Raw genomic sequence first — 26,396 nt, forward strand, 5'->3', positions numbered from 1 at the left:
GGTGGTGATGTTAGAAATATCTAAGTATAGTCAACCCTTTAATATCTGGAGACACCTTTTAAATCTTTAGCCTGATTCTTTTTAGTACCCAGGTTTCCCAAACACTTTTCCCACTGCTCACAGAATTCAAACTCTTTTAATGTTTACACTCAACAAGACATAACGAAGAAAGTAGTACTGAACTTTAAAATAACTGATATGATGAAATACAGAAAATAACATTTAATTACTTTTGATCTCTGTTCTTACAGGTCATCTGTGCCTTCCTGTGCATAATTGAGAATAGGCTGAAATTAATTTAAAAAGATGTGATCTGTCAAGAAGAAATTTTTTCCTATCAAAACATTTCCTTAAATAGGATATGTTTATTTAAAACATTTTATGAGATTCGCAATTTTTTACTTTATATTTTTTGTTCTTTACGAATATAAATTCTTTTGGGGACAATTTCAGTTTCAGTAATGTGGGTACTTCTTCCAGTGGTGCATCTCCCAAGTTCTTTACACCCTGTCAGCCTGATTCTCATCTATTCTTTTTTGCAGATCCCTTGTAGAGAACTCACCCAATTCACCAGAGGCCTTCCCCTTGTTCTTTTAATATTTCAGGGATACCAGTGCAAAGGCTTATCTATTTTTCCATCCAATCCCATTGCTTCATTGTACTGAGTATGCTATTATAAGCTCTGAAAGGTTAGGAAAAACATTTTGTCTTAATGTCCTTCCTTTCTAAATTGGCCTTTGCCTTCCTAGACCCCTTTGGTCCTTCCAGCTCTTAAAGATTCTAGAAATTATTCTCTCATCACTTTTGACTTCCCACATACCATGCTTTGAAAACAAATTATCTCCTGTACTAGTTTATAATTGTTGCTTGTTTATTTAAGGACTCTTTGCTTATATAAAGTTTAATGTCATAATGACTAATTAAATCCATAGCCTCATTTGTGAAGCAGTAATGTTTTTAGAGAGGTTGTGGTGGAAGGTGGGGTGAATTTGGGTTTGTATCCCGACTCTCACACTTACTAGCTATGTGACTTCTGGAAAAGCTTCTTTACTTCACTGAATCTCAGTTTCCTCATTTGCAAAATTGGATCAATAATACATTGCTTTGAAAGTCATGTAAGAATATGCATAAAATGCTTAGTAGATCATAAAGCACTTAGATGAATGTCAGATTTTTATTAATAATAATAATAATAATAGCCAACATTTATATTTCACCTTAGTTTACAAAGCCCATTCCTCATAACATCTCTGTAAGGTAGATAGTGCACAATATCCTTATCCCCATTTTGCAGAAGAGAAATGGACTTGCCCTGGGTCACAAAGCCTGGGCTCAAACACAGATCTTCAGATACTGAGTCTAATGCTCTTTCTACCAAAATGGCATCTCCCTAATGTCATGGTGAAGTAGATTAATAGGGTCATAAATTTACATCTGGAAAGAATCTTATAGTCATCTACCTCCATAACATTTCTCGTCTCCTTTCTCTTCTCTCTGTTCACACAACCATCATCCTAGTTCAGGAATTCATTACCCCATCCAGACTATCCCAGTAGCCTCATTGGTCTCCATGCCTCAAGTGTCCCTTTTTTAGCTCATTCACTCCACCTCTACAGAAATGATTTGGTAAAGCATAGATCTTATGTTTCATTCTCCTGTTCAGTAAACTCCATACACATTCCTCTGCTAGGCATTCAATGCCTTTCCTCCTTGTCCCTGTCTCTTAGAATCCCTCGCTTCGTCCAAAGCTCAGCTCATGCCTCACCTACCTGAAGCATCCAGTGCCTTCTCTCTCTCCCCTCAAAAAAAATTATCTTGTTTTTATTTTGTATGTATTTTGTTTATAATGTGTGTATTGTCTTTGCCAATTGAATGTAAACTCCTAGAGGGCGAGGACTGTTTCACTTCTCTCTTTGCATCCCTGGTGCCTAGCACAGTGCCCGCCATATAGTAGACCTTTAATAAATGCTTGTTCATTGATTGTTGGTTGATCTGGAGGAAACAGGCCTGAAAGAGATTAAATGCTCTGCCCAAGATCATCCAGCCAGTAAGTAGCAAAGATAGAGTCCAGAACCCTGATGTTTGGGCTCCTTCTACTCTACTGCACTAATCTATAGAAACTAGAAAGCAGACATTTGACAACTTTAAAGGGAACGTGACTTCTAGATGAAATAGATTTATTGGGGAGAGTAGCACTGTAGAACATAATATTAGGGTCAATTATAACCTGGATACTTTTTGTTTACTTCTTTGTATGCCAAATATTTCATCACATAAAGGGAGGGCTCACTGTTCAAGAAATGTCCTTTTTTCCAGCTGATTGAAGAACAAGAAAATATTAGTCCATAGACATAATTTTTTCAGTTTATTTTTAACATAACATAAGCCCATAATCAATGCTTTTTTTCATTCATTCATTCATTTTGATCTTTTTTACACTTTTTCCCCCATAACACATTCCCCCCTTTCAAATGCCTCAGCAGAAAATAATCCTTTATGAGTTAAAATTTTAGAGTATAGTATGTGTGTTCATGGGAAATCTGGAAATTATTGAAATGTTCAAACAAAAGGCTTCAATAAAACTCTAGAAACCACTGTTGTCTTTCAGAATATCATTTTAGATTTTGCTTCCAATAAACAGGCATAGCCTTTCTTAAGCAAACCCCCAAAATGAAAATACTAATTTGGTTTAAAAAAAAAACTAAGAAATTATTTTTCCATTTGTAGGATTTGACTAAAAAAAAAACCCTTACGATATTCTTATTTGTAATATTAAGCTCTCCTGATGCATTTAATATATTATTTGATTTCTATTTAAGGGAGACATACCTCCAAAGGTATAATTCTAAACTGGGCTGGGAGAAAAAGCTTCAGTATTGAGCTTATGTAATTAGTATTATAGTATTAGATTATGTCATTATAATTATACTAGGGGCAGCTAGGTGGCGCAGTGGATAAAGTACCAGCCCTGGATTCAGGAGTACCCAAGTTCAAATCTGGCCTCAAACACTTAACACTTACTGGCTGTCTGACCCTGGGCAAGTCACTTAACCCTCATTGCCCTACCCCCCCCCAAAAAATTGTACTAAATAAAATTCATCATATTTTACGTGTAGCTTAAGTAGATTCTGACCATGATTTCATTGCAGAACCCAAAAAGTTATGTTTGCTTAACTCTTGTTTGCTCATCCATTGACTAGTAACTCATTAATACTAGTTAGAGCCATTCAAGGAGCTATATATATATATAAATATTGCCACTGTGGTTTAGCATTTTAGATTTGTAGACTCCAGAGGGGCAAGAACCGTACCTTGTTTAGTTTAGATTTGATATGTCAAACTGTGTAGATCCCTTGGTAAAAGTGCTATAAGTTCAAGTTTGTCTTTGGTGTGCTCCTCTTGTAGTACCTTCAAGTCATGTTATCATATGCTGCTTCCTGGCTTCTGTAAGTCCCTCCCAGGAGATCTGCCCTTACTCAACAGGACCCTCTTTTCAATATTTATATCTTCTTTCCACCATAAAAAAAGAGATCTGCTTTTGCATAATTATGACCTTGGCAAGGATGGTTACAAATTGATACATATATTGCCTCTTGAGGAATATTAAGATTTTTAGAAGGGACTCAGTAACTAAAATCAATCACTCAGTCAGTCAGTTGGTAGGCATTTATTAAACACTTAGTATGTGCCATGCACTATTTAGGTCTGGATATACAAAGAAAGGCAAAAATATAATCCTCTCAAGGATCTAATGGAGAAGATAGCATACAAACAATTATGTGCTTACAAGTTATAAAGAGATTCAAAGTAATCTCAGAGATAGACATTTTTGGAGAGTGGGGGGAATTCTAGAACGGTGGCATTTGAGCTGAGTGTCTTAGCTATCGTGAGGTACCTTCTAGGGACTGCTCCCCATCCCTGTGAACCTAAATAAATTCTGTGTAAGCAAACAAACAAACAAACAAAAAACCAGAGGAGAGAACTCAAATGGTTTCATTTCAGGCAGGTGATAGAAGATATTTTAAAACTTAAATAATAGGGGGTAGCTAGGTGGTGCACTGGATAGAGCACCAGCCCTGGATTCGGGAGGTCCTGAGTTCAAATCTGACCTCAGACACTTGACACTTACTAGCTGTATGACCCTAGGCAAGTCACTTAACCCCAATTGCCTCACAAAAATACAACTCTGATTATTGATTATGATTGAAAAAAATCAAAGGTGTCCTCAAACCATTTAAATTTCTTGTCTGTCCTGAAACAAGTCACAGACCCTTATAGTATATGCCTTTTTTCCTCTAGTCAGCTTTTTTTTTAATTTAAAAATGTTTAAAATTCTTTCTCCTTCTCCCTACCCCTCCTCAAACTGAACACTGAAAAAAACATTCCCACATTAGCCATGTCTAAAAATGCATGTCTTGTTCTGCCCATCACTTCTCTGGGAAGAGGTGGTTGACATGAAGTAGCACCACCTCACTTAGTTTCCACCTTGAGACTACTGTGAAAACAGCTGCTATAAATATTTTTGTACCAATGGATCCTCAATCAGCTTACTTTTTAACTTTTGCAACTTTGGACTCTCAGGCACTGATCCATTAAAGCACTAGCTTGCTATTTAAAATCCTGAATTCCATGATGCTGTTTGAATAACATTTCTTGGTTCCTCTTCCCAGTAGAGATGTGGCAGTCTGAGCGTGTGGAATGTTGCATATGTTGTCAGATGTGTTTACTTTTGCATTTGTTATATTAAACTCTTTCTCTTTGTTACAAGAGAAGGTTCAATGCCCTTGAGAGCAGGGTCACATTGGGAAATAAATGTGATGTAAAAACAAAATGAAAGGCACTGATTTTTAAAGAGTAAGAGAAGAAAAAAGAATATTTGTTGTGTGCTACAGTTGTGCTGATCAGGGGAAGAGATACCTTTATATTTATTGCACCTCTTTATTGTGGTATTTAAGTTGCATCTGTTATCCACTCCCCATATGTTCAGTTAGTTGAATGTATGCTATATCCTAGACAGCAAGGTGGTCAAAAAGAAAAATAAAACTACAGGCACACACAAAGTCTTGGACCCCTACATCTGTCTCCTCTCTCTCTTCCTGCTCTGTTTTTAATCCTACCTAATTAAATGCCTAAACCACCTTTTGTAACTTAAAAAGTTATTGGGCAGCAAGGGAAACTAGAATATGCAAAAAGTATATCATTCTCCCTTTTTCTGAACTCAGCCATAGTTAGGTTGCTAATAGTAATAGAAATACCACATATTCCAGTTAATAGAACTAGTCCATAAGGAGAGTTAAACTTAAGAACAGTTCCTTTAAAGAACTAAAAAATGATAAGACCTTTTCTAGTTATATGGGTCTTAATCATGAATTCTCATCTGTGAACAAGGGGATGTTGGAGAATTTGGGAATCTCAGGTAGTTGGCACCATTAAATAAACAGAAACAAGTTCATTAACTCCTTTGCAAAACTGCCTTTAGACCATTCAAGTCACAGGAATGTCTGTTTTCTTTAAGTGTTGATCTGAGGACCATTATCCCAATTCCAACTCTCACTGGGGAATTGGGTCCCCCAGAGCCAGGTTATATCTCTCCCTCAGAGATCTAGGGCTGCCATAATGTGTATGTGTGTGTGTGTGTGTGTGTGTGTGTCCAGTGTCCAGTGTCTTCAACTTAAGTCTCCATTCTGATGTGTTCTTTCCCAGTATCACCCCAGTATCATTTAACCAGCTAACATCAATTAACTTTTACAAAAGAGTATTGACATTGCAAGGGTAGAAGTCACAAAACATTCTTCCTCAACATCTGGAGGGTCACTCTCCCCTATAACCACCTTGGTGCCTGGGAGAATTAGCTCTAACTGAAAGCAGTTTCTATAAACCGTTCATCCCGACAGTTTCACTTTGCCAACTCAGCATAGCTGGTGGATGAATTGCTTTCTCTTCTTGCCTTCTATCCACTTCTGTGTTGGTTCAAGCATGTTGTCCACGACGTCACTCCTCACTGGTCTCAGCTGTCAGTAAAATTGGACATGGACCTCCAGCTCTCCTAACCTTTAGAAGCTCACAAGGTCATAGCCTTGTTTAATACTCCTTCACCTAAGAGCAGGAAAGAACAGATATAATGGACACAAGAAAACAACCATGCCATCTACCTGGCTTGACTGGGGGCCTGGGTAAAGAGCTTACCCTACCTAGAGGCTTACCATACTCCTCACTTTGAATGCTGCCAGATAAGAGAGCCCAAATCATCTGCTTAGTGCTTTTTGTAAGCATTCTTAGTTCTGACTCAGAAGCCAATTGAAAGGCATCTCTTCTTCAAACAGACTTGAAACAATACCTGTGCTCTGAAGCCCATCTGGGGACTGTATCAGCAGAACATGTTCATAAAGCTAAGGCTCTAATTGGCCAATTCCAGTCCCTTATTACATAAAGATTAAAACAATTTTTTTCAAATGCTTCTACAAGGAATCTTTGTGTTTTATTTTTAAATGCTTGGACAATTCAAAATTAAGTAGAATTTTAAAATCACAACCACATTTGTATGAAGACAAATATAGAAACTTAATTTTTCCTCTCTGTAAAATATGTGGGGTTTTTTGTCTTTATTGCTATTTTTTGCTTTTATATAATCTTTATTTCCAAATACATCACTTTTCCCTCTCCTACCCAGAAAACTAACCCTTTTAATACATTTATTTTAAACAAACAGGAAAAAAGTACTTAACAGTACATGACTTTAGTCTGATAGTACTTACAATTGTTCTATACCCATATTCCTTCCTTTCTGCAAAGAAGTGAGGCAAGAGCACACTTTCCTGTCTCTCTTTAGGGTTAAACATGGTCATTATAGTTATGTTCCATTCCATTTCTTTTGTTGTTTTTGTTTCTATTTACATTGTGGTCATCATGTATATAATTTTTCTCATTCTGATAACTTCAATTTGTATCAGTTCACATAAGAATTCCCATGCTTTTCTGTGTTCTTCAGATTCATTTCTTCTTAATATTCCGTTATTCACATACCACATTTGTTTAGTTATCCCTTAATCATCCAGCCTCCTTGCCACTACAAAAAGTACTGCTTCAAAACAATTAACTAGCATTTATTAAATTTTTACTATGTTCCAAACCAAGTACCAAGTGGTAGAGATACAAAGAAAAAGAAAACATTTGAAAAAGAAAAACAGCCCCTGTCCTCAAGAAGCTTCCATTCTAAAGGGGACAAGATATATGTAGCACAATACCTGGCACATAGTAGGTGTCATATAAATGCTAGCTGTTGTACTTGTTATACCAAAGACAGATCACAGTCTCTCCACAATATCTGATGTACAGCTAAATATTATATATGGGATATACTATGTCCATAACTGGAATATTTAGGTTTATCCAACACCAGATTACTGTGCTCATTTGCTTCTGTTGCATACTTTCCAAATCTGTGATAAACCTCTGTGAGAGTCAAAATTGGATATATGGAGCATTAATCTCCCCCTTTTATACTTTCCCTTTTATATATATATATATATATATATATATATATATATATATATATATATATATATATATATATACACACACTTCCCAGGCCAATAAGAAAAGGAGCCTCTGAGCTTTAGTTCATAAAGGATCAGGTTTTATTGCTTGGGAATTAATTAGACCACAAAGGTGAAACCAATTAAGGAAATAAGGAAGTAGAAACACAGATAGATAGTCTTAACACTAAGCTTAGGGTTTTCCGTTATTAAGTCACCAACCCAGTCAGTCTGCAGTAACTTAGCAGTCACCCAAAACAGAGTACGAAACACATGCTCTGCCAGGTCCCCGGAAACCACCAGCCTGAACTCCCCGCGCATGCCACCATGACTAAGTCAACCTCCAGAGAGAGTGAACTTCCTTTCCTGACATCACTTTAGAGTTGGCATTCCAGAAGTTCCTCGCGTTTTCCTCCCCAAAAGGGGAGGTCCTTCAAAAGCAGCTCAGTAGCACTTGAAATCTCAGGGTGGGCCAGGTCTGGCCCCTCTCAAATGATTCAGCTAAAACTTTCGATATTAATCTTTACCGCAAATAATTTTTACCACACCTCTTTATTTCTTACCTAATGCCACATTGTTTTGATAACCGTGACTTTGTAGTATAGTTTTGGATCTAGTATTTGCTAAAGCTAACATTTTATCTCCCTAAAGCTGATGTTTCAGTCTTTGCTGATTCTTTGGGGTTTTCTAAGTTCTGCTACCAAATAGGGTAATTTATTTGTTCTTTACCGATGTGATCTCCTTAATCTTCCTTTCCTCTCTAAGTGCCTTTGCTAGCATTTCTAGGACTATGTAAAATTTGTAATTTCAAAAAACTGAAAACAACCTAAATGTCCAAAATTAGAGGAATTTAAAAATAAATGGTGGTACATCATGTTATGGAATATGCAATTAAGTTTAACAAACAGGGAAAAATAAAGAAATACAGAAAGACCTTTATGAAATAATACAAAAAGAAAACAGGCAAAACCAGAAGAACAGAGTATATATTAAAGTATTACTATTTGCTAGGGAAAGTAAATGGAAATAAATGGAAAAAGAATTCTCCTTGACACTTAAAGAAATTGACTGAAAATTATGACATTTATAAGTTGGAAATTCTTTAAAAGCTAATAGTTGCCATGTAGATTTTAAATAAGGCAACAAAACTCAGAATTGTGCAGGAGAAATACTTTCATCAGGAAGATGTAGAACTAAAAAAGGAAATAGGTAGCTCATGTATACAGAATAAGTGATAAACATTCTATGTGCTTCACTGGTATCAACAGGCTCAAGAGATGCCGAGGAAGGCCTCTAGTACATTGTGTTAACCCCTTTATAGGATGTATGTGTGAATGTAGACAAGAATTGCATAAGATGAAAAGTAGCATTTGGATTTTTATCTGCATCACAAATGGGGAGAAATACCCACATTGATGAAATCACATCAAAGTATAGTCTCCAAAACAAAAGGTACCCATTTAAAAAAAATACTCTACAATTTTAATTCTAATAATCAAGAGACATTTATTAAAAGGCCCTTAGGTAGGAAAAGGCTATCAACAAAAGCTTGTTGACTTTAAAAAAAGTGAATTGTTGGGGGCAGCTAGATGGCACAGTGGATGGAACACCAGCCCTGGAGTCAGGAGTACCTGAGTTCAAATCCGGCCTCAGACACTTGACACTTACTGGCTGTGTGACCCTGGGCAAGTCACTTAACCCCAATTGCCTCACTAAAAAAAACAAAAACAAAAAAACAAACAAAAAAAGTGAATTGTTGAAACAAGGAGAGAATATTGACCAAATCAGTTATTGATATATTTTGTGCTTTCTTCATATTATTTGGTGGTTCAGACTTTTATCTTTCTTGCCTTTTACATTATTGTATCTCAGAAATGTTTTCTCATTGCAAAAACCGGCCAAAGTTTTAAGACTTGAAAATTTTAACTTCTTTTAAAATACTTCATAACTATAACAATTTTTTAAAAAAATAGTATCTTACAAATGTATCACAAAATATAGCACTTTGGGGTTTAGAGAGTGTTCATATTCACAATCTTCACAACTCTTTTGTAAGACCAATATTATTGGACCAGTTTACAGATAAAAAACTGAGAGGAAATTAAGTGACTTGCTTGGTGTCACTTAACTAGTACGTGGTTGAGTGGAACTTGAACCTAGATCAGACTTCCAAATCCAGGGCTTGAAAAGTATCACATTTCTGAGGGCAGAAAGTCAAATATTGATTTACTAAAATAACTTCATCACACTTAGATATGGGAACTCAAAAAGAATATCTAATAGGACCTAACTGTGGACAGCTAGGTAGCACATTGGATAGAGCACTGGGCTTGGAATCGGGAAGACTCATCTTCATGAGTTCAAATCTAACCTCACACACTTAGTAGCTGTGTGACCTGGGCAAATCACTTAACCCTGCTTGTCTCAGTTCTTTATCTATAAAATGGACTGGAGAAGGAAATGACAAACCTTTGCCAAGAAAACCCCAAAATGGGGTCACAAAGAATTGGACATGACTGAAACAACTCAACAACAATAGGACCTATTTCATAGCCACCTATTGTGGTTATGAAAAATAGATAGGAAACACCAAGTGTTTTCATCACACTCCCAACTGTAATGAATGTCAATGCTTATGAATACTTTTTGATTCAATTGTCTTTATTTTAGATACTTGCAGATCCTGTCCCATGATAAAGGAGTGGTTTGTGTACTTTGGAAATGAGCTGAAGCAGCCAGAACTGGTACAACCCATAACACTAGACATTCCAGGTAGGATCAAAATTAACTTTATTACAAGTATTTAATATGACTATGTAGCTCCAAGATGACTACCTCACAAAAAAGATCAGATGTTAAAATATAAGATATCCATACATTACCAATACTTTTAGCCTTTAACCTAGTAAAAAAAATAGTGTCGTGTTGAACTGAGTAGTTATGTTGGGGTTGAGAAAATGGGACCAAGGAAAGGAATTTTGAGAACAGGGAAGAAGGGAGAAAAAATAGGTTATGATTCATAGAATAATGGATCTTGAAGTTAGAAAGGATCTTAGAAACATTATCTAGTCCAATCCTCATTTTATAGGTATAGATGGTTAAGAAAACAGTGTCTGAAAATGGAGATTTGAATTCCTGAATCAGGGCTTAAAATAGGAGAGTGTTGGGCTGATGACCATGGATGAAGTATACCTAACAAGGGCAGGCAAAAATGTATTTGCCTTGAGCCTCACAAAACCAATTAGAAGGGTTTTAAATGAAAAGGGAAGGAAAAGGGGGAAAGCTGCCTGTGTATCTCCCAAGCTAGAGATCATAGAGAATAACTGTAATATAGAAGAATAGTAGTAGAGATGTCCAGAAATTCACAACAGACAGAGCTCAAGAAAGGAGCCTGTCATAGAATCTGTGGCTTCAGAAGTCTACACAACATACTGCCTCCCATAGGCATCATTCAGACTTGTTGAGTTGAGACATGTGACTGAATGTATATATGTGTATATGTGTGTGTGTGTGTGTGACACACACACACATATCGGGGCAGCTAGGTGGCACAGTGTATAGAGAACTGGCCCTGGAGTCAGGAGGACCTGAGTTCAAATCTAGCCTCAGACACTTAACACTACCAGCTGTATGACCCTGAGCAAGTCACTTAACCCCAATTGCCTTAATATCCATATCCAGTCCATATCCAGTCATCCTGATATATATCTGGACCCAGATGGTTCTGGAGGAGAGAGTGAGGCTGGTGACTTTACATAACCCTCTCTCACTTAAATCCTATTGAATGCAAGTCATGGCATCACTTCCTGATGTCATGGTTCTCCTTGAGAACAAAGGACAAGCAACAACAACAACAACATTATAGGTACACACATATATACACATAAATACACACACATATATAAATTTATATCCATATGTATATCATAATATAGATAGATCCATGTTGTGGAAATTTATTTTGATTTGAGGACCCTACCTTTAGGCTGAGATTAGAAAGCCTTAGGCCCTCAGGGTCTCTCCCCCTCCTCCTCAGCTTCAGCTGAGCGAAAAAGCCCCGTGGGCTGTACAAGACCCCAGGTCAGACAGCTGGGGGGAAAAAAAAGCCCCAGCTCCCTCCGACCTGAGCGGAGCTATCCAAAAGATTCCGGATAGCCTGTGCTGAGGCACGTGAAGTGGGAGTGCACCCCACCCCCCTCAACCAGCCGCAGCCCTGGCTGGCGGATTAGCTTGGTCTGTGGGGGCGAAGGAAGCCCCAAGAGTTGAGTGGAGAGAAGAAAAGGTATATATAGACCTGGGAGTTAGACTCAGGACGGGGGCTGACTGAAGGACGGACTAGATAGACAAGATTGAAGGGGGCACGGACAAGGATGGAGGAGAGTTCGGTTCGGAAAAGGAGAGACGGGGCTGACAAGGTATGGGGGCTGACAGGAGGACTGGAGGCCTGCGGACAAGACTCAGGGGTTCAGACGGACAAGAAGAGGTCAAGAGGCAGCTGAGGAGACGGCAAAGATTGGAGACTAGAGACGGGGCTACAAGGACGCAGGAGAAGAGGAGAAGGACTAGGAGCAGGCAAAAGAGAGGCCAAAGGGCAAACTGACAGAGCAGACAGACAGAAGGTCGGTGAGAGAGAAACACAGGGGTTCAGCAGTGGCAGTAAGGAGAGGAAAGTTAGAAGTTAGGATTTACAAAGTGAAAGGGGCTCAGAGTTAGAATAAAGGACCTGAGTGCCCTGAGGCGGGTGCGGCTAAGGCCCTTACTGTATTTAAGAAGTTCAAAGCGCAGCAGGTGGGAAAGAGACGCAGTGGAAAGAGACCACAGGAAAGCAGTCAGGTTGTACATTTTATTTTCCTGTATTCTTAATTTTCAACAGTATCTCATAAATAAACTCTGCTTTGATTATTTGGTTAAGAGGCTTCGTAATATTTTGCTTATCAATTTGGGAGTGGAGCAGTGTGTTGGAACTTTATAAACAGCCCGCATTAAATTAACGAAGTCAGATAGCCAAATAGTCAAAAGTCCCCAGATTAGTCCTCCAATCAGCTTCAGCCCCCAAATTAGCCCTAGTTAACAAAATATTTTCACATTTTAATGGCGACCATGAAAGGACTTGTGGCCCAATTATAATTTTTCTAAATTTATAATTTTTCATAAATCCAATTATACATAATTTTCTAGGTTAGTTATAGTTATTAATAATTAATTTTTACAATGTATATATGAACTCAATAGTACATGCATACATATGTATATAGTGTCTATTTTTGTATGTGTATGTGCACATGTATCTGTAACTCATCTACATAGAAATAATAGTTAAAACCACAGAAACTGTTGAGATTCCCAAGAGAATATATAGAGTTAAGAATGCCTAGGACAAAACCTTAAGAAATATTCACAGTTAGATGCCAGGATCCAGATGAAGGGCTAACAAAGAAGGCTGAGGAGAAGGCAGCCAGGTCAAAGTAAAAGCCAGGAGACAGGAGATAGTATCCAGGAGAAGAGAGTAGTCAGCTGTGTCAGAGTGTGCAGAGAGGTTGAGAAAGAGAAGAATTAAGAAGAGAGCATCAGATTTGGCCATTAAGAAATCATTGGGGGGGGGGCAGCTAGATGGCACAGTGGATAAAGCACTGGCCTTGGATTCAGGAGGACTTGAGTTCAAATCCAGCCTCAGACACTTGACACTTACTAGCTGTGTGATCCTGGGCAAGTCACTTAACCCTCATTGCCCTGCAAAAACAAAACAAACAAACAAAAAAGAACTCATTGGTCAGGAGCAGCTAGATGGCGCAGTGGATAGAGCACCAGCCCTGGAGTCAGGAGTACTTGAGTTCAAATCCAGCCTCAGACACTTAACACTTACTAGCTGTGTGACCCTGGGCAAGTCACTTAACCCCAAGTGCTTCACTAAAAAAAAAAAATTAAAAAGAAATCATTGGTCACTTTGGAGAGAGCTGTTTCAGTTGAGTGGTGAGGTTAGAAATCTGATGACATAGTTGAGGAGCAGTAGAGGGAAGAGGAAACAGAAGCAGTGTTTATAAACAGCTTTTTTTCAAGGAGTTTGAATACAAAAGGGAGGAGACATCGTACAACAGCCTGAAAGGATAACAGCGTGTAGTGGAAGGTTTTTAGGAAGGAGAGAAATGTGGGCATGTTTGAAGACAGTCGAAGGGGAATCAGATAGGGAAAGGTTAAAGATTTAAAAGGAGGGAGATGGTTGAGGATGCAGTGCCATGGAAAAGATGGGTGGGAGATCATATGCACAGGTAGTGGATTTGACCTTGGCAAGAAAAACACTGTATCTTTTTCAGATTTGGGGAAATTAGGAGAGAGTGGGAGATGATGTCAAGAGGTTTTGAGATGGAGATAATGGGAGAAGAGTGAGCCTGACTTCTCAGGAAGGTAAGAGGCAAGGTCCTTAGATGAGAAAGAGAAGAAAGAGGGAATTTGGGGAGGCTAGAGGGGTCAGAAAAAGTTTAGAATAGCTTCTGGGGGGAGTGAGACAGGGAAGCAATTAGAGAGGAATAAGAGGACCACCTTGCTGCAGTGAAGGCCCAGTTGAGGATGGATAACACAAATGTGTAACATACCCAATCAGCACAGTTGTGATATTTCCCATAGCAGCCTTTATCCCCTTGTGAGTAGAAGCCAAGGAGGTGAGTGGTTGGAGTCATTCAGGCCAAAGTTTTGGCAAGAGATGAGGGACAGTATTCAGAATGAGCTGAGGCTGGCAAGGGATGCTAAGGACTAAAAGGCAATGGGGGAGGAGTAGGGAGACTGAAGATAAATTTATTGGAGAAAACAAAAGATTAAAAAAGGGAGTAGAACCTGTTGTTCAGGTTTAATAGAAAGATAAACCATGAAGAAAAGGAAGAATTAGTAAACTCTTATTTTGTCTCTGTTTTATATATTAAAGAGAACAATCTTTGAACTAGAAAGAACAAAACAAAAAATGGCCAACTGGGTGTTGAAACCCCGCTTAAGGAGGGAGACATAAGACAATATCTCTCTGACCTAAGTGGTCACTAAGTGAAAGGGGAAAAGAACCTGGCAGATAAAGATTGCTGATCCAGTCAGGGATCTGTGAAAGATCATAGACAATTGGAAGACTGCTGTGTTCTCAGAGAAGGGCAAATGTTGGAATAATTTTTCAAAAAAGAAAGGAGAATGGAGTCAGCAATTATAAACCAGTGGGCTTGATTTTCATGGCAAAGTCATAGAAGATATTATTAAAGGGAAGGTTAGTGAACATCTAGAAAAAAGAAATGGTGATTACAGTAAGTCAGTCTGGCTTTTTCAAGAACAGGTGTACCACGGGGCAGCTAGGTGGCGCAGTGGATAAAGCACCGGCCCTGGAGTCAGGAGTACCTGAGTTCAAATCCGGCCTCAGACACTTAACACTTACTAGCTGTGTGACCCTGGGCAAGTCACTTAACCCCAGTTGCCTCACTAAAAAAAAAAAGAACAGGTGTACCAGACAAACCTTGCTTCCTCCTCTTGATAAGGTTAATAGTCTTTTATATGAGAGTTGGGGAGAGGGTGGACTGCTGCAATAAACACTCTCTACCTGGCTTTTAGTACAATTTTAGACAAAAGTTTCTTATACTGTTTTTGTGGAAAGTATGGAGAGGTATGCAGACTTTAGGACAGACAGATTCAGACCTGATCTAATGGCTAAATCCAAAGATTGATCATTTTTTTTGAGGGGCAATGAGGGTTAAGTGACTTGCTCAGGGTCACACAGCTAGTGCAAAAATTGATCATTAATAGTTATATGTCATCTCAGAAAAATGATTAGGTCGTTTTGTAGATGTTGTTCTTTTCATTTATATTGTTGTAGACTTTATGAATGCTGTATTCCTGGTTCTGATTTTACCTCAGTTCAGATAAGTCTTTTCTACTTAATTGTATTCATTATATTCATCATTTTTTATAGCTCTGTAATAATCAACTGTCAGTCAGTAAGCACTTATTAAGCACTTACTATGTATCACTTACTGTTGTAGGATTACAAAGAAAGGCTCTCACATTCTAATAGGGGAAACAGTATTTTTAAAAACTGTACAAACAAGATTTATACAGTGTAAATGGAAGGAAATTCATTACAGTGCTGTGCTTCAATTTGTTTAGCCATTCCCTGATGAATGGGTTTCTACTTTGTTTCCAGTTCTTTGCTACTGCTATAAATATTTTGGTGCCTATGAGAACTTCTTTCCTCATCATTGACCTCCTCAGGGTTTATGCCTCTCAGTGGAATCAAAGAGTATGGGCATTTTAATTGCTTTCTTTGCCTGACCCCCAAAAGGCTTTCCAGAATGCTCATACCAATTCAGGCCTCTGCCAGTTATATATTAGTCTACCTATTTTCCCACAAACCTTCCAACATTGAATATTCCCATCTTTCCAGCCAGCATCAATTAATTACCTGTTGTTGTTTTGTCTTTGGTTTTTGTTTTTGGGTTTTTTTGTGAGGCAATTGAGGTTAAGTGACTTGCCCAGGGTCACACAGCTAGTAAGTGTTAAGTGTCTGAGGCCAGATTTGAACTCAGGTCTCCTGAATCCAGGGCCAGTGCTCTATCCACTGCACCACCTAGCTGCCCTGTCCTTGTTTTTGAAGAAGACCAATGACATCATGGGTAATGTCTTGATTTGTCATAAATTGGATAAGTGAGGCAGAGTCACATAAACTTGTCAGCTTCACTGTCTCTTCCAGAGTCATCCAAGTCTAGTGTCAGGACAAAAATCGGGACGGATGTGGTGGATGCCTTTGGCATCTTCAGTGTCTGACCAAGTTCTAAGCATTCCACAGTACCTGTTTCAGTCATCTTCATGGCAGTTGGAACAAATTGCTCTCATCTGCCCATTCCACCAGGGGGAGCCTTCCCATGCTTGGGGTAGACACTCTCCTAACTTACCAATAGGTTGGTGGCCCATTGGTTATCCAATCTAACCTGTCTGCCCAGATGGTTTACTGGGGTGTGGCCACTGCACGAGGTACAGCTTCTTGGAGTCACGGGTGAGAGCTGAGTACGAGGTGGACACCCAAAGTGGCAGAGCAGCCCTGAAAAGGGCTCAGCCAGCCATCATACCAGATGTACTCGTCCACCTTGAACATCAATATACCTCATCTACTTACTACCATGTACAAAGAACTGGGGGTACAAAGACAAATGAAGAAGACACCACACAGAAACAAAAAGAGTGTATCTGTGATAGTCCTGCTGAATTCTGCCCTGGTCAGACAGTATCGGGAGGATTGAGTTCAGTTCTGAGTACATGCGACCGTTTTGGGAGGGTATTGATGAAGTTAGATTGTGTCCAGTGGAGGTGACTTCCATGTGTAAAGAGAACTCGAGATGTGTAGGTTGGAGAAGAGCAGACTTTAGGGGAGGCTTGATACCTTTGTTCAAGCATTTGAAGAGCTGTCCTATGGAAGAAGGATTAGACCTGTTTTATTTGTCCCCAGTGGGAAGATTTAAGGATGATGGAAGGAAAAACTTTCCTTTTGAGGAAAAATATCTCCAAAATAGCAGGGCCCGCTAGACCACCAGCCCTGATTCCAGCTCGGCTCCCCACAGCCATCATGAGGGGAACAGAAGGGCTGCCATCCCTGACACCGTGAGCACCAACTGTCAACCAGTTACCGCTAGTAGGCAGGTAAGCCCAAGAATAATGGGAAGGCCACTGGCTCTGCTTCTGACCCAGCCCTCGAAGCTTTCATCCAAGGGAACAGCACTTATGGAGATACAACCCATCAACTGCAGCCACAGCTACTGAGGACCCAGCAAACAAGATTCTCGTTGCCAAAATCCTTGGTATTGGCAAATGGTTCGACATCAGAAATAGATATGATTTTATTAACAGAAGCCCTCTGAGTGTTCTCTCTCCCTATAAGAAAGTGAACTCCTTGAAAGTAGAGACTTTCTTGAATTTCTATTTGTCTCACCTGTACTTACCTTAGCATAGTGCTGCAAGTCAGAAAGAAAGACCCCATGGGGGGCAGCTAGATGACACAGTAGATAAAGCACTTCAGGAGGACCTGAGTTCAAATCCAGCCTCAGACACTTGATACTTACTAGCTGTGTGACCCTGGGCAAGTCACTTAACCCCAATTGCCTCACCAAAAAAAAAAAAAAAACCCGAAAGAAAGTCCCATGGGCCTTAGGGTAGAGTGGCAAAGCATATAGTTATAAATTTTCTTTCATGCAATTTCACTTGATAAGATCATATCTTCTTTTTTCATTGAGTCAGTCAGATGTGATTGATTGGAGCTATTCAAAAGAAATGTTACCCCAGATAGTAGGTTCCCCTCTACTAGAGATCTTCAGGCAAAAGCTGTGTGGCCATTCAGGTTGTTCTAGAGAGGATTCTTGATTAGGTATGTTTAAACTAAATGACCTCTCTAGTACCTTCCAGTCCTGAGGGTCCGTCACACTGATGCCAGAGAGCTGGCCCAATGTCACATGCGTAATGTATGGCAGACCCAAGATTTCAATCCATATCTCTCTTACCCAGAGCCACACCAAAGAGTTCCTAGAGTTTATCAGGTAGCAGGTCAGATTCAAGATCGGAAGGGAAGGTGGGGTAGATCTCAGACTTAGAAAGGATTAATCAATCAACAACTATTTATTAAGCACCTTCTTTTTGTCAAGCACTGTGTTTGGCACTGATGATAAAAAGACAAAAATGGATAGCCCTTGCCCCTGATGAATTTAAAAGCTAGTCAGTGAAGAGAAAATTCATAATCATTATGTGTAAGATGAAATGACTAATATGGAAATATTTTACATAGTGGCACATGTATAATCTAGATCAGATTACTTACTGTCTCAGGGAGGAGAGAGGGGAAGAAGGGAGGGATAGAATTTGGAACTCAAAACTTTTTAAAAAAACGTTAAAAATTGTTTTTACATCTAATTGGGGGAAAATCAAATACTATTGAAAACTAAAAAAATAGATGCAAGATAATTTGAGGAGGAAAGCACTGCCAGCTTGGGAGACCAAAAAAGGCCACATATAAAAGGTGGTGACCCTTTGAAGAAAACTGAGGATTTGAGAAAATGGCAGTGGGGAAGGAGTGCATTACAGACATAAGGAAGAGCCAGTGCCTAAGTACAGAGGAGAGAGGAGTGCAAAGGAAGAGGAACATCACCTCGGCTGGATTACAGTCCGGCTGCACAGTGTGTGTGAAGAGGAATAGTGTGTGGTCAGGCTGGGAAGGTAGGCTAACAGATGGCAGTTCCCATCTCCAGTGACAAATCACCTGATCTCATTCAAAGGCTCCGCGAAGAAGGTGTGAGTCTGCAGACTGGGCAGGAGATCCCTCCCTCATCCCAAAGTTAGAGGCCAAGCTCACCGAGGTGACTGGATACACCTCCCTCTAGTCTGGTTTTTTTGACTCAGCACCAAACACAAAAGTGCTGAAACATTTGTTTTTAAAGTGTGCATGAAGGGAAATTGTGTGTAGAAATGCAGAAAGAGGACCCTGAGCCCAGGTTGCGAAGAATTGTAAATGTCAAACAGCATTTTCTATATTATTCTTTAGTAGTCGGATCTAGAGAGAATCCCACAGGTCACTGGGGCCAACACCTGCCAGAAGTCCTCTTTGCAAGATCATTGACGAGTGAGGCAGCCTGTTTTGCTTTTACAAAATTTTATTATTAGAAAGGTTTTTTTATATATTGAGCCAAACCCTGACTTGTAATTTACATCTACCACTCTTAGTTTGACTTTTGGGACCAAGTAAAACAAGTATAACCCCTATTCCATGTGACAGATAATACATAAACTATTTGAATGTTAAAATATCTCTGGCTATGAAGATTCAGTGAAATCTGAAAAGGTTCTTTCTTCCTGAACAAATTATATTCTCCCCCAGGATTCTGGGCACTTAAACATGTCTCCTACAGTCTAGCCTGCACTTAACATTTCTATTATATTTATCCTCCTTCACAAAACAGTCCAGAAGGTGCTGACCTGGCTAGCAGAGGACAGGAAACTCTTCCTTCCCAAACTGTATACCCAATAAAATGGATACTTTGCCTTTATTTTTGGCCAAGAGCCTAGGATTAGGTTAGTTTTTATACCTCCTTAGCCCTGTTCCCTAGTACCACCTGAAACAAGTTAAACCAATCAATTCCTTGGTAAAATCCACATTTGACAAACCCTTTTGTCAGCCCAATGGAACATCATTTTAGTCTAGAAGCCAGGTGTGGTTTTCAAAGAGCCCCAGGCCCAAGAAAGTGCTTTTATGCCCCTTTAACAGGAGGTGAGGTGCTTCCAACACTGGAATTGAATCTGCCATATTACCATGCCAGTTTATTACTCCTTGAAATTCTCTATTCGTCCGAGTATGAGAGCATCAGCTAATAGGCTCTTTGGGGATACCATTTCATGCCATTTCCACGATATCTGAACAATATAATCCTGGAAGAGGCATTAGTTAAAATATTTTCAGAATTTCTTTAGAAAAGAGTTTAAACCTTATTCCAAAACATAAAACACAATAGAAAAAAACACACACACATTTAACCTGCTGCTTGTAGGTAAAGTTTTAAGTTTCTCCCAGTAATGGTTATAAATGAATAGCATTCGGGGCGGCTAGGTGGCGCAGTGGATAGAGCACTGGCCCTGGAGTCAGGAGGACCTGAGTTCAAATCCGGCCTCAGATACTTAACACTTACTAGCTGTGTGACCCTGGGCAAGTCACTTAACCCCCATTGCCTCACTAAAAAAACAAAAAACAAATAAATGAATAGCATTCATTCTCTTGACGTTTGCCTTATTCCAAATATTTCTGTTTTATTGACCTGTTTTATTAGGTTATTTATAGAGGTTGACAGTGAATTTCTTGAACAAGATATCACAGACATACCTCATTTTATGTAATTGAAATAGTAAACTGCAATGATAGTAATCCCATCATCAAATAAATAATTTCCTATTGGTTTATTTTTTTAATAAATCTGAATTTTCACAGATCAGATTTGTGTAAAGTGAGAGCTACCTGTATAAATTTGGTCTAATAGGTATGTAATAGTTGATTTGTTTGTCATTTATACAAAGTTCTCAACTTGGAAGTAATGTTATGTCTCATATGTATAAAGATATCTATATGTCTGGATATAAAAAGAGATAGATAGCTTTATACATATACATATGTATATGTGTGTATATCCATATATGTATATAAGAGTCAGAAAATTTGGTTCATATTTAGCCATGCTGAGGAGAATGTTACATAGATTACCTGTAAATTATCCTGTGGATTTTTGTGTGGAGAAAACATTGCCTTTCCCAAACATTTTTCTAAAATATTGGCATTCCATATTTGTATGCATTAGATTTTCTCATATGTATTTCATGTGTAGCACTGCTATAAAGCAGTCAACACTGAATATGAGCACAGATCCATAGCCCCTTTTGAGAGTGTGGCTTAGGGTGGTATGAAGATGGGATGAGTATAGCCATGTATGATGTCCTGCCCAACCACACAGTATTAGTGTTTACATGTCTTCTGAAGACTCCTTGAAGGGCTCTGAGTATTATTTCAGAGCCTATATTGGATTGAGATGAGTGCTTCTCCATAGCTTCAAACACTTTGATAAATCTGCCATGTTATTCATCATCATGGAGATTCTTCACTGGGGTAGATCAGAATCTTTCCACACCTTCTTGCATATATCTTTTCATCCATGCTTTTCAGTAAATCTTCCATAGAGGATTTATCCAGCATTGATACTTTGGAGAAACTGAAACTGTGGTTTCAAAAATTGTCTTATAGCCATATTGGAACTGGGAATAGGAAATAGAGGTAAACATTTGCCCCTCAATGGAAGAAGTAATTCATTTCATGATGAAAGATCTCAGAAGTACTGGAGAAAATCTGCCCTGGGAAAAGGAAAAGCAGAACACCTCTAAGGCTAGGCAGAAGTTCACTTCAGAAGGCAAATGTTTCACCAATTCTTAGTATGAAAAAAACAGATAAGAGTTTGAGACTACACAGTTTTACCATTCTACATATGGACTAGAAACTTAAAGAAAAGAAGGGCATGCATTTTGGTGTTTATTTTTAGTGATCTGTTGTCAATCTCTCAGAGAAGAAATATTTTTCTAAAATTTTGGCATTCCATATTTGTATGCGTTAGATTCTCTCATGCCACTTTTTTTTCCATTGCATGAGTGTAAGTCCCCAAATAAGGACCTTATTTGGAGAGAAGTTATCCTAGGGAATTTTTTCCTATTCTGTATTCCATCAGTCAAAGTTAGACCAAACCAAAAAAAGTAGCTATCTCGAAATAAGTTATTTAGAAGTACAGACATTTCATTTTATTTTTATTACAAGCAGTACTTCTTTTTTAAAAAAACTAAGATTGTAGAAAGGGTTTATAGAAGACATTTATTTTCCATATTTTTATCTTTTGAAAAATAATATTAAGAAACCAATTCATTTTAATTATCCTTTATTAAATGCCTTTTTTGTGCAAAGTGCTGTGGTTGGCACTAGTGGTACAGAGGGAAAAAAATGAAGTTCCAATCTGCCCTCAAGAAGCTTACACTTTACTTGGGGAATACACAACATAAAATATGATAATTTGAGGAGGGAGAGAGCACTATCAATTAGGTAGATCAGAAAAGGCTTCTTGCAGGAGGTGATATATGAGCAGAGCCCTAAAGAAAGCTAGGGATGTTAAGAGGCAAAAGTGAGGATTGTAAAGAGTAAGGGACAGCTAGGTGGCAAAGTAGATAAAGCACTCGCCCTATAGTAAGGAGGACCTGAGTTCAAATCCTGTCTCAGACACATAGATACATACTAGCTAGCTGTGTGACCCTGGACAAGTCACTTAACCCCAGTTGCCTACACACACACACACACACACACACACACACACAAATTCTGAGTTTTCAGAATATCAGTTAGGACAGTTTGTCCCCACTAAAAAACATGAAGGAAAGTAATATATAAGAAGATTGGAAAGGTAAACTGGTAAAAGGCTTTAAAAGCCAAGTCAAGTAGTTTCCCTTTTATCCTAGAGTCAGTAGGGAGCCCCAGGAATGTCTGGAGCAGGAAGGTGGCATTGTCAGACTTGTGTTTTAGGAAGATTATTTTGGCATCTCTATAGAGGATGAAAAGGAGAAAGAGGTTGGCAAGGATAGAGTGGCTGGAAGCCAGGATCCCAATTGGGAGGTTGTTGCAATAGTCCAGGCAAGAGCTGAGAAGAACGTGAATCATGCTGCAAAGAGAGAAAAAGTCAGATGCAAGATCTCTTGTAGAGGAAAAACCAGTGAGAAAGGACAGCTTTTAAATGTGAGTGTGAAGAAGAGTGTAGAATGGCTCTTACATTATGAACCTGAATGCCTGCAAACATGGTGATACCCTCAACACAAGAAGAGGGATTTAGAAGGGGGTGGGGGTTAGAAGAGAAAAGAATGAGTTCTGTTTTAGACATAATGAGTTTGAGAAGCCTATAGCAACAGACAGTTCAACATGTCCATTAGGCAGTCCTGAAGTGTCAGAAAGTGACTCGATTGGGGTCATCTGCATAGAGAGGATCACTGAATCCATGAGAGCAGATGAGATCACCTAGAGAGAGGGAAGATAAAGAGAACAGAAGAAGGCCTCAGACAAAACCCTGGAAAACACAGGCAGTCGGAGGGTGGGATATAGATAATGATGCAGCAAAAGCAAACTGAGACATAGGACTTCAACATGTACAGGCCGAGGAGAAGCAGGAGAGAGGAGGGTCACCCAAAGCCTGTGAGGAGGATAGTGTCTGTCTGGGAAGGATAGTCAACAATGTACAGTTATACCTTACATTGGAGTTATTAGAGAATTAAAGAAAATGAGTAATTATTCATCAGTGTCACCAATTCATGTTAAGACACTAGGGTGTGGTTTTAATGAAATGAGATAAGTATTAAACTTATGTATCAATGGTAACTTGTTTTTTTTTCCCCTCTATTCTTCTGGGAAGTAGGAAGTGGGTCTTTAATGAGCATGGTCTTTTAAGTACATTGTCTCTTACTGAGGGATCCAAAACAGTGACCAGAAACCTTCTCCATTAAAAAAGGTGCGGGAGGGGGCAGCTAGGTGGCGTAGTGGATAAAGCACTGGCCCTGGATTCAGGAGGACCTGAGTTCAAATCCAGCCTCAGACACTTGACACTAGCTGTGTGACCCTGGGCAAGTCACTTAACCCTCATTGCTCTGCAAAAAAAAAAAAAAAAAAAGGTGGGGGAAGGATTCCTCTTTCCTATAATAGAACACGGTTTCAAACAGGATTTTGTGCTTCCTAAGTAAAAAACAAACAGACACTGTAACTGCTTTTGAACAAAATTAGGGAGAGGAAGAACTGATATTGACCCTTAAGTGCAAAAACCAAATTGTTTCTCATTATTAGCATATTTTATTCAAATAGCCTATTCATGCTCATGTACAAATGTGTTTCTTTATGTGCATGTAAATATATGTGCGTATTTGCACATTAATATCTACGTGTTTTATTATTTTTACTTTATCATGAAAAATTACATTTCTTATAAAAGGCGAATAGAGCTTATGACTAGCTTCACTTTTCCAAACACATCTCTTAGAAGACTCGTGTTGGCACTGGACATTCCCTCATGCATATGCATATCTTCCCTATCCCCAAAACAAAATAAACACACACACACACACACACACACACACACACACCTTATCAAATGTTGTTGTATCTTATGCAAATGCTTCATGGACTTGTAAACAGAATGAATACACTTGAAATAACTATCACTGCCTCCAAAATGTAAGGATTTCTTCTCAAAGAAGAGCGATTGTATGTGTTTGATATGATTCTCTCTTTTCCCTCAGTTTTTGAAAAGATGTTTTAAACTTTATATATAATCTCAATTTTAAAAAGCTAGACAACCTAATTCTATACAACCTCTTCAGTGCTCAGAATTCTTTTAAGGAAATAGTCATTGAACTTAGCATGTATTTCCTGGTTATTTAAGGACATTTGACTGATAAGAGGTTTATAGGTTTACATAGCATTGCTAAAGGCAATTAGGTTTTTTGGTTTGGGGGTTGTGGTTGTGTGTGTGTGTGTGTGTGTGTGTGTGTGTGTGTGTGTGTGGTTTTGGTTTTTTTTAAATAAGATAATGAAATGACGGCAAATAAAACATGTTCTAAAGAAACTGTTTTGATGTACTTATATTTCTTACTATAAAGTATTTCAAAGTTCTGATCTTTCAACTCACTCCCATATAATACTGTTAAAGCTTTTCATTTTGACACCTAAACTATGTTCAAGTTGTAAGGTTGCTAAAATTCTAGCTATACTGTCTAAAATTATCTAATGAGTGGTCGCCAATAAATTAGAAGCTTTAGCAAGAATATTTAAGTGTTTAAGTATTTATTAAGGAGCATTAGGATCTAATTATCAGAGAGAAAAGTAAAAATCTAACTATTTCTAAGAGACCCCATCATCCAACCTGCCATGGCGAGGTCAGGAACCAAAAAGACCAACACTTCCTTCTTTGTCCCACAAACCTCCTGTGAAAACTGGAAATGTCCTGTCCACACACACACACACACACACACACACACACACACACACTCAGCTCCAAGCTAATTGGCTGATAGCTTTGATAGACAGTACCCACAAGCAAACGTCATTCTCTGACACCAAGGAACTGACCTCCCAAGCAAGCCACAGGCTTGCCCTCAAATGCCTTCTCCTCATGGCGGAGCTTCCCTACAGTAACTCTCCAGCAGGTGGCATCATTCCAATCATTACAAAGTATAAGGCAGATAGGTGGCATAGTGGAGAGTGGCTAGAGCATTGGATGTGGCATCAGGAAGACCTGAGTTCAAATCCTGTCTCAGCCACTTCCTAGCTGTGTGACCCTAGGCAAGTCACTTAACCCTCTCTAACTCAGTTTTTTCATCTGTTGAATGAGGGAGTTGGACTCAATGACCTCTAAGTTTCCTTCCAGCTCTAAATCTATTATGCTATGTAAAAAAGCACTTGTCAGATCTTTAAAGTTTTTAAGTGTGAAGGTAGGGTTTTAAAGCATTAAATACTGCTTGTGTACTCAATTAAGTTACAATGGGTGCACTCAAGATAATATTATTTCTTTGTCTTTAAAATGAGCTTACATTATCATCATCTAAAAAGAAAAAAGTTGAGCTTAAACTCTCTATGATTCTATGACTTCTGTGACTTTAAATAGAAATCCTCTGAAATCTTGATGCTTCACAGAATGTAGTACCACAGAACCATAGCACAAGGGTTTAGATTTTGCCTGGCATGATTTTTAAAACCACATTCTCTGTGAATTTTGAGAGCGATAGATATTCTAAGCAGTATAATAATGTCGTTTCACAGGCATGAAATTATACAGCACATCCGTGTAAATGCAGAGTTTAATGATATTGAGATGTTAATGGATTCTACCCAGTTTATATCTGAATGAATTATTTGCTTATTATAAATAAGCTATTGAGGCTTAACCAGCCAGAGTAAAGATTTAGTATGCATGTGAGCATTTGGGGTTTGTTTTGTTTTGTTTTGCTTGGGCCAAGAATTCTGAATCCATGGAGAACACTAAATAAATATTAATTTAAATTGAATTTATGAATTAAATCCCCCCACAAATGAATTTGAGGAATAAGATCTTTGCATGTTTATTTAGAAGTATCACCTCTCACATCCTGAGAGAGGCCTAAACTAGTCAGTTTTGTGGTTTTCTCACCCTAGGAATATGCAAGGAGAATATCCATAAGATAACTCTTAAACCCAGCTATTAAAACACTTATTTCCATATAAAAAGCACACAGAAATGACATGGCATAGAGTCTTGGAGTGTCTTTCTTCAG

The 26,396-nt window shown here is 38.6% G+C and overlaps 1 protein-coding gene across 1 annotated transcript in view; it reads left to right on the forward strand.

Annotated features, from left to right (window-relative positions):
- The window catches only part of FAM120B (family with sequence similarity 120B), a 136,108-nt gene that overhangs the window by 35,783 nt on the left and 73,929 nt on the right, over positions 1-26,396 (forward strand). The window contains exon 5 of the mRNA XM_043962356.1: positions 10,206-10,307. Coding sequence (XP_043818291.1) covers positions 10,206-10,307 — 102 coding nt within the window. The remainder of the gene's footprint in view (positions 1-10,205; positions 10,308-26,396) is intronic.

This window comes from Dromiciops gliroides, chromosome 4 (genome assembly GCF_019393635.1).
Source record: "Dromiciops gliroides isolate mDroGli1 chromosome 4, mDroGli1.pri, whole genome shotgun sequence".
Classification (NCBI taxonomy): Eukaryota; Metazoa; Chordata; class Mammalia; order Microbiotheria; family Microbiotheriidae; genus Dromiciops; species Dromiciops gliroides.